Source organism: Cucumis sativus, chromosome 3, assembly GCF_000004075.3.
Source record: "Cucumis sativus cultivar 9930 chromosome 3, Cucumber_9930_V3, whole genome shotgun sequence".
Classification (NCBI taxonomy): Eukaryota; Viridiplantae; Streptophyta; class Magnoliopsida; order Cucurbitales; family Cucurbitaceae; genus Cucumis; species Cucumis sativus.
This window is the reverse complement of record NC_026657.2, coordinates 40,491,409-40,501,360: the sequence shown is the minus strand read 5'-3', so window position 1 is coordinate 40,501,360 and position 9,952 is coordinate 40,491,409. Positions and strand designations below refer to the sequence as shown.

The 9,952-nt window shown below is 27.2% G+C and overlaps 1 protein-coding gene across 1 annotated transcript; it reads right to left on the bottom strand.

The window, feature by feature from the left end:
- Window positions 1-1,273, bottom strand: LOC101216261 (FCS-Like Zinc finger 2). Its single transcript, XM_011654375.2, has 2 exons — window positions 853-1,273; window positions 1-573 (listed from the first exon to the last, which is right to left on the bottom strand). Exons 1-2 carry the CDS (start codon window positions 1,182-1,184, stop codon window positions 378-380), a joined length of 528 nt encoding a protein of 175 aa, XP_011652677.2. The 5' UTR covers window positions 1,185-1,273; the 3' UTR covers window positions 1-377.
- Window positions 1,274-9,952: the final 8,679 nt, after the last annotated feature.

The following is a 9,952-nucleotide window of genomic DNA, read 5'->3' as shown; positions in this document are numbered from 1 at the left end:
AGAGGGTAAAAAGCCAAACCATATTTGTTTTTCTCATTAGTCATTTCATTATATCATAATATACACAAAGAAAGAAGGAAAAGGAAAAGAAAATGTGAGCAAATCCCAGTAAAAAAAAATGAACACAAGACTTCCTCACCACCATCAACACAACTTCATTCACAGTTGCATAATTTTCTCCCCACAATTTAAAACCCCCAAATAAAACAAAAACAAAAATTATAATCAAAACCAACTCTCTGCTCTTCCCGCTTCTTCTTCCTTCTTCAAACTAATTCACCTCTTTCACGGGAATGTTCTATATATATATATATATATATATATATATATATATGCGGTTTTTATATATATATATATAATGATTATTATTACTTGATCTACGCCGCTGCCACCGTCCCGGGGCGAAAACGGCAGTCGTGGTCGGCGGTGGATTTTCCCGGAGAAGTTGATTTTCTCTGATCTTTTTTTCTCATTGCTTTAATGGACGATGATAGATTCATCTTTTTCTCTTTCGCTTCGTCCATATCAATTTGCCTTTGCCTACACTCTTCGCTGCAAAATGGAGTGTCTCCTCTGCAGATCATAATCATGAACAAAATAATCAGAATTAAATCAAACACAGTCCACAGATCTAGTATTCTTTCCTCTTCTTCTCCCTAATTTAAACAGATCTCGAAAATTTCTAAATATTCAACAAATATAAGGAAATAAAATATTACTTAATCAAAACACATCGATCTCTATTTCCATTAGATTTCTTTCTCTCAAAGCAAATCATCAAACACAGATTCTCCGAAATCACAAAACCAAAACTAAAAATCTCCACAATTAAGATTTCAATAAAAAACTAACCTGTACATGAAAATGTCTTTATTATCAGACAGCGGTTTCTTGCAGAGAAAACAAGCTTTCAAGAAATGGTGATGGTGATCTTCAAATCTAGCATCGTAAAACCTGGGAGAGATAATTCTGGAGGAAGAAAACGAAAGGTTTCTGGTGGTTCTCCGTTGAGCACCGCCGTGAGTACAAATGATCTTAGGGCGGAGAATGAAAGGGTGAGGATAATGGTTGTTGTTGTTGTTGTGATGATTTCCAGAAATTCCAGCTTCCACATCGACCAAAGAAACCAACCCATCGTCTTCGTCGATGAAATACGGCCTTCTTGCAGTTGCAGAAGAATCCATTGTTCCTTCTTTCTCAATCTGGAGAGAGAGAGGGAGAGAAAAGAGAGAGAGAAAAAAAGCGAAAAAGAGAAGAGAGTTGGAAATGCGAAGGAGTGGAGCGGAGTTTTATAAAGGGAAAAAAGTGGAGTGAAGGAGCTGAGAGAAAAATAAATAAACAAATAAAAAAAGAGGTCCACAACCAACGGCAGGTTTTAGAGGAATCCATTGAAACAAAACACCTCACCCTTATACTTTATACATCCGCCCCTAATATTGTTGCTAATTACGCTTCTAACCTTACTAATCTGTGTGATTAATTACAAATTTAGTCAATACAATTCATAGTTAAGACTTTAACTATTAAACCTAAAATACTCTCAATTTATAGAAACTCAAGCTTTAACTCTCTAAAAATGTCTAATTGGACCTAAGTTTTCAAAATAAAATTTCAAATTTAATTGTATTTGTAAATATTTTGATTAATTTTGTCCTTTACTATATAATACAAATTTAAGGGTTGATTTTGGAATTAGATTGAGAGAGTGGTGTATTGTGCAAAATTGGGGTAGATTAAGGGTAAAAATGGTAGGGAAAAGTATTGTACCTTAGGGCAGCACCCACACGTCGCTACCAAACGGGAAAGACTCTCTTGATCTCCAAGTCGAGACGTCAATATTGTTAGAATAAAAAGGCGGTGCTCACGCTCCCACGAGAGAGTGAATCTCGCTCCAATTTATTTCTTATTTATTTACTATTATTATCATTGTTTAAAAACATTATTTTTATTTCTTATATCAAATTATGAAAGAAAGAAAAAATCAACTAGTTCAATTAAATATAAAAGCATATCAATTATCACATTAACATTCTTCCAGCGTTTAAATGAGTTTAATTTCTACAACCAATATTACATTATTTTGATATAAACATTTTTGTTAGTTCTACGTTGTTACGAACTGAATCTTTAAGCATGAACTTATACAATGTAAATTTTATTAATTTAATATTTAAAAATGTTTACACGTATACAATATTCAAATGTTGTGTATACAAAATTTCAAATGCAACTTAATAAAAGATGAAATGTATCATTTCATTCAAAAGTTATAAAAACTAGTAAATTTTATAAAATACTTACCGTATATAGCAAAGTTTACATATTATATCAATAATAGACATTAATAAGCTTCAAAGATATTGACAGATAGTGACAAAAGTCAATTAATTTATATATATAATTGAAAATTTTGTTATAGATCGTAAATATTTTAATTTATTTTGATATTTTTTTAGAATTGGTTATGTTATTTCTTTTATAAATGTTTTGGACTTATAATATTGCATCAATTGAGATTAGTTGAAACAATTATAGTGATTGATTTTTGAACTAAAGTTTAAAATATGGTATTAATTGATATACTTTACAAAGATTTTACTTTTATTACTCCAAAGTTTTTATTTACTTTGAATATTGGGGATGTAAATTGATTTTGAGAAAGAAAATTAAAACAAGAATCTTTCTTCTTCGTGGAAATCTCCATGAAATAAGTCCGAATGTAATTTTGAGAAAAAATCGTAATAAAAACTTTGATATTCTCAAGATAATGGTCGATTTAGGCATAGAAGGAAGGTCTTATGAATGACATATATTAGAGATAGTATAATTTGAGTCCTCATAAAGTTAGAAATATTAAATATTATTTATGTAATGAGTCATATTCAAATTGGGACTTTGTTTTAAATTAGATATTACTTAAGTTCGACTCAAATTAGGGTTTTATTTTTAATGTATCTTATGCATTTATTATTTATAATTATTATTTGCCATCGAATATATCTTAGTGATTATGTTAATTGTATATTCATATATATCTAATGTATTTAAAAAGTTTAATATTTATTTTCATGAATTAATCAAACTATTTTCTTTACCTAATGCATGAAATAAAAGTTTTATTTTTCTTTTCACATAAATGATCTATTAATGTTTTCACAATCAAATAAGGAAATCCTACAAAACCTACAGATTATACGTTACTAATAATACAAAAATAATTAATAAAACTCAACATTTAATTAACTTTCATATTCATGAATTCACGGTATACAATGTTGCACTATTATGTATTATAAACCAAATTATTTTAATTTTTTGGACCTAAATTAAATTATACAACATGCATGTTTCAATTATTATACCACTAATATTATGAAAAAAAATAATTTTTTATTATTTCAACAATTAAATAAATTTACATATTTTTAATTAACTTTCATTCACGAATTCAAGGTACAAAATGTTGCACTATTATATATTATACACCAATTTATTTTGATTTTTCGGGTGTAAGTTAAATTATACAACATGCATGTTTCAATTATACCACCAATAATATGAAGAAAAAAATTAATTTTTATTATTTAAACTATTCAATCTTGTCCAAAGAAAATTAATAAAATATAAATAATGGAGGTTAAGTAACAATTGACGTGCATAATTAGTCCTTAGTTTAGAAAAAAAAAATTAGAATTTTATATTTTTCTTATGGTCGTCTTTTTTTAATTTTTAAAATTCAAATAGAATACTTTTAATTTAATAAAATCTCATAAATAGTTATCAACTCTAAATGAAACTAAACTATAATTAAAATAAATATATAATTTAACTATGTGTAGAGATAATATTATAATTTGATAAAATTAAATTCATAAATAGTATTTTCTTTTACTTTTCTAAATAGTTTTTATGATATAGAACTACTTAAAGAGTTCAAAATTTTGTAATGACATGGTTCAATTTATTTAAGATATTGATTAAATTTTAATTATAACTTTGTTTAAACGTAAGACAAAATTTAATTAAAAAATAGAAAAAATTTGAGAAACTATTTACGTTTCATGAAATAAAATAAATAAAAATAAAATCTATTATTGAATTTAACTAAATGTTTTATTTTGAATTTAATTCAAAAAAGCTAATACACCAAGTGGAAGGAAGAAATAAAGCGGTGTGAAACACGCGCTTTAAAACTAGGGTCCCTACGATCTCTCCGTAACAATAGTGGTCGGATACCTCCCTCGAACCCACGGTTTCTACTACATTCCCCATAAAAGAAACCTGACGTCATAAATCCGCCCTCAAATTTATATTCATAATTAAAACTACAAGATTCTTTTGTCGTTTTGCTACTTACTACTACTTCTTCCTCCCACGGCCCAGCCCAGTTTCCTAAGTCATTGAATCTGGGTCCCACTTAAACGGCCCTTTTGGACTCTATTATTATTATTTTTAAATTACGAGAGGAGCTCTCTTTTCGAGGTTCTTGTCCCCTCTGCCCATGAATCAACGGGCAGAAATCACACAGTGCATTTTGCTCTTTGCTTTCTCTTTACACGTGTGGACTTCTTCTGCCCCCTCCGTGGCCTTTGGGTTTCCATGGTAAAACACCGCCACGTGCCGCGACTTAACCCCGTGTAAAAATAAATAAATCAAACCTTCCTCTCCTAAACAAATTGGAACGCCAGATCCTGATTCGTCGTCGTTTCTTGTTTTTATTCGCCGTCCGATTCCATACTCCATTTTTAAGATTAAATTAAAGTGGAATAAGAAAATATTGAAGTTAAGACTTAAATGATTACTTTTTTTTAAAAAAATAATTAAATATATCATACTATCAAAACTATATCGTAGGGATATTCGTTCTTAGTAAATTATAATATTTTCATTTTAAAGATATTTGAAAAAAGAATAACACTAACACTAACAATTCCATTCTCCTAAAGAACCTTCCATGTTTGAGATATGAAAATCATCTCCCTAAGATAAAACTAAATTACTAACCCGTAAATGAAAAAAGTAAAAAGGAATAAAAAACATATACTCTCTCATCATGAGTTGTCATTTTCCAAATTAAAAAGAAAAAGAAAAGGAAGTATTTTTATTAATAATTTTGAACACTACTATAGTGATATTATATATACAGCCACAGTCGTGAAAGCGTGGCTGAGAGGTCGATGATGAAATTTTATTGGCCTTTTCTACTTTCTGTTTACATCGAGATAAAATGGTAAACAACAATATTCTTTATTATTATTGTTTTTATATTATGGTAATAATTTTATTATATGATATTCCATAAATGTGCAATTATTAAAGACGTGTTTAGTACGCAATTGGAACTAACCAAATGTTTGCATGAAGGAATGCGTATTTGTCTTTGAAAACGGTTGAAAATTTAAATATACAGCATCATTTCATACTTTCAATTAAAATTTTACAGTAAACATACCATTTTTAAACTCATTGTTTTCATTTTATTCTTTTATGACCAATTAAGGCTATGTTCTCATATTGTCTCTCTCCTATATTCTTTTGGTCTCCATTTACGACTAAGCGCTAGAAGCTGCTAGATACTGGTCAATGTAATTTGGTTATCATCTATATGAGGTTGCGAGCAAGATGATTGTTAGTGTGATTGCAAATTCATCTAGAGGAGTAGGAGTGTAACTGTGACAGCTTTGGTGAAGTCGAACTAAGTTTGGAGGGCTTATGTATGATTGATTCGAAGTGAGATTAGAACAACTTTTCCATTGAAGTTGAAAGTCATTAATCTTCTGAATAAGATGATAATTTATTTAGCTGAAATATAATTTAGATTCTTAATGAAAACATTTTTTTTGTTGATAATGATATTAATATTGTACATTTTCTTTTTTACATTTTTCAGAAGTGATATGTGTGAATTTTTCTATCAATTCTACTGTGATTTCGATATTGTTTGATATGTAAGTATGTTTTTTTAAATAGTATTCTTCTTCTCTTGCTTGTTTAGATGTGGTGAGAGAGTTGGTAATGGTGGTTGTCAATTGTTTGTTTCTTTGTTTGAAGAAAAAAAGCTAAAAGTAAAAGAAACGATGACGTTTTAGTTTTGATAAAAGTGGTACACTAACTATTATTGGATATCACTTTCTAAACCTTCTTTTTCTCCTTTTATTCTAAAAATTATAAGAATTGTCAATTAACTTGAGAGGTTAGTTTGAGAAATAATATAAACTTTTGTGGCATGCTCTTAGAAAGTGGGAAGCCCATTCCATGGTTTGGGGCAACCTCATTGCCTCCTCCCATCTTTTAGTTGTTTTCCACTTTATTTTTTTACTATTTCTATTCTCTCTTTTTAATCATTGCTTCAAGGTGAGTTTATTTTTCATTATACACTTTTATCAATTCCCTTTTTTGTTTTTCAAAAGAAAATATAGTGATTACTTGTCAATTTATTTATTATTAATTAGTGAATTTTGTTTCAATTTTATCTTTATTTCATTCTTATAATTTGAATTATTTTTAATTTGATTTTTAGAATTCAAATCTAATTTTGACTAAAGACTCACTTTTCGGTTGAGTGGGGATGTTTATTATTTAATTAAAATGAATTTTAATGATCAATTACATTTCACTATTTTCCTTTAATTTTAAAATTAAACTTAAAGTTTTACTCATAATTATCTTGAAGTTCCTCGGTGTGAAGTGGTACGTTGGAGAGGCATTGAAGAGAACTCTACACTCTCCTCTCCTCATTGAAATGGCTTCCTCCTAAATAGATGTTATATTGAAAGCTAAATACCAATCCATACTCTTGTATCTTCTAAGGATAAGTGATCAGTTGCATAGTTTTCCTTGATCTATCAGATTTACAAAATATAAACTACAATTATAAGTTGTTTTTTTAACCAATTACCCATATTAAGTTTGAATAATAAAGAGGTTGATTTAATCTCGTGTTAAAATAATACACCTCATAATAAAATGAGATTACTATACCAAACTCGTCAACCTGAGATTTACTTGATCGGAATGACTTATCAGTCTTGAGAAAAAGAGACTCGATTTTGTTCGAACAAAATTCTTTAGGTAAATCATTCACCTCGATGCATCATTTCATGTGTTAATAGAATCACGTTTAATCTTTTCATATATAGAGATTGTTTAAGACAATTAAATGATCGAAAATCCTAAAAAATAAACCAAATGAATTAAACAGCCGAACAGTGATGGTGATGGTTGATATAAACACTCAAAAACTTGTTAGGATCCTAAACAAAAAGTCTCTCTATGTGCGTAAGTGTAGACAAAGAACCACCCATGGATTTACAATTTAATTTACAATAATATAATTGGCAAAGTAGGTGAATCACCAAATACCACTATATATATATATATATATATATAAATATATATTCCCTCTTTTTATTTTGGGGTTTTTTTATATTTTAATTTCTTGAAATTTTTGGTATTGTCTTTTCCTCTCAATAGCCCTTTCGAATATTTTGCTCTTCATTTCTTGTTTTTGGTTCCCACAGTTTCATTCCAATCAATTGACGATTCCTTCCCATAATTATTCCTTCTACCAAAAAAACAATATAAAATAATTCACATATTAATTATTTCCATCTTTTAATCTTCCTTCCTAAGTAATAAGTAAACCTAAGTAATAAGATATCTTTTGAAATCATTACTAAATAATTCAAAAAAATTAAAAATAGTAAAATAGTGGAAATATTTACCTTTACAAACTAATGAAGTGTAATATATTATTGCCTTTTAGAGTTTTGTTTTTTTTTGTACGAAAGTAAATAGTTTGTATTTTTTTTAAAAAAAGTATTTTGAAATCATTCAAAAAAAACAAACTTTAATATAGAATTGTATCTATTTTATAGTTTATCAAAATATTTAGTCACCCGTTATCACAATTGTTTTGTAATATGTTTTTAATTGTTGAAAATTAAATTCGATGGTATGAAAACTATATTTAACGACATAAAAAAATATTAAATTAATTTTAAATAATTAAAAATGTGTTTGAAAAGTGATTCAAGTAAACCATTTTCCCAACTTTCAAAAATGTGTATAGAAAATTATTCATTATTATGGGAGAACTTCATGATTTCACCATGCAAAATGGGAATTTATTTTGATTAAAGAATACAACATATTCGATTTATTGATGTATGTTGAGAAGATTTATTCTAATATATATATTATAAGTGACCGTTTTTTTATAAATTTAATTTAATTTAAAGACACAAAATTGAAACTTAATTTAGAGTTTCATATTAAACGTAAATTATATTTTATATATTAGTAGATTAGTTAATTTTAAAATAGCTATATTAGGTAAGACTTGTTGGAAATAATAATTAAACATACAACACTATGTCTAAAATGACTGAAAATATAATAAAATCTAAAAGTAAATAAGATGAATCTTGTTTACTATCCATTTATTTATATATATATATATGGAACACAATTTAAGAGTTAAGGAATTTTTTGACAATTTATTGTAATAATGCTCAGTTGAATCCTATTTACAAGTCATAAAACCAAATATAAGAAATATTGTATTTATTAATATACTCTATCCTTTTAAATATAATTTTACATCTCAATAATGTGTAAAAGTAAAACATAAAAGCATTAATTTAAAAACCTACCTTATTTGAATAATGTAATTTAAAAAATAGTTTCTAAAATAGAATTTAGAAGGTTCATTACACTAAACTCAAATTATTAAGGAAAATTACATCTAACAATTAGAAAAAAAAGAAGTTAATAGCAGTTTGCAATTATTTTTTCTACATATTGCAAACACAATAAAATTAATGATATCAGATAACTATCAAAGAGCTATCAAAGAACTATTAAAATGTTATCGATTTTTAAATTTGCTCTTTTTACAATTTAAAAAATGTGGTGACATTAATCCTATTATCAAAAGATTTTTTCTTGCTATTTTTAACATACTTTTGGGTTTAAATTGTGTCTAGTGACTTCTAATGAACCAAAATAATTGTAATTAAAGAAAGTTATTGTTAATTACAAATATTTAGAAAAAAAACAACATATTATTATTAATTTATGAGTGTGTATTATTAATAATATATATACATATATAATTAAAAAAAAGTAGTAAAATATATAATAAATAGTGGGAGTGGACAAACCTCGTGATAAAAGCGATTCCGCATCACATTTTATTTGCACATAAGAAGTAAAATGCAAAGAACTTGTCCAAAAACGAAACGTGGACAAACAGTAGGTTCCCACGTATGTTTCCTTACGAACCAGCATGTCCCCTAAATTAAAGGCCACCCATCCCTTCAATTATATTTTAACCATTACTTTTTATTTTTAATATGTCCTTAACCAAGGGAGGCGTCAGCGGCCCTAAAAAGAATAATTACAATAATTTAAAAACAGAAAAAAAGAAAAAAGAAAAGGTAAAGTAGAATAAATTCTCTCGAATCATTTATTTATTTATTTATTTTATTATTTACATAATGAAAATTATTTACTAATATTTGATTCCAATTCCAAGATTAATGCCACATCCGTCAAAGTCTACGTGACACGTGTTGGGACTTTTTAGACACGTGTATGGGTGTCAATTGGCACGCTGCACCAGGAAAAGTGAAAGCAACTAATAAACTACAGTTCCGAATCTAAGCACTAAATTAATTTTCTTCTTCCCTATTTAATTTTAATTTGTTTTATGTATCTTTTACTCATATTCTTTACATTTTTTTTCATTTCAGTCTCTAATACATTGCCATAAGAGATTAATTAGTTAAGAAGTACAAATACTACAAACGACTAGTTAGAAAGTACTCACACTGGTTGGAACTCTCAAATCTCCATTTTAAACTAATACAATCACTCTCTTTCATGGATATAAAATTGATATCGAATTTTTATTAGCTTAAGATAAATAAATAAATAATATGATTTTGAA

What these genes read in the sequence shown, in the direction of transcription:
- LOC101216261 (XM_011654375.2), bottom strand. Translation starts at nt 1,184, where the DNA reads ATGGATTCTTCTGCAACTGCAAGAAGGCCGTATTTCATCGACGAAGAC. An exon ending in AAAGACATTTTCATGTACAG is followed by an intron (nt 574 to 852) that starts GTTAGTTTTTTA and finishes TATGATCTGCAG; the next exon opens with AGGAGACACTCCATTTTGCA.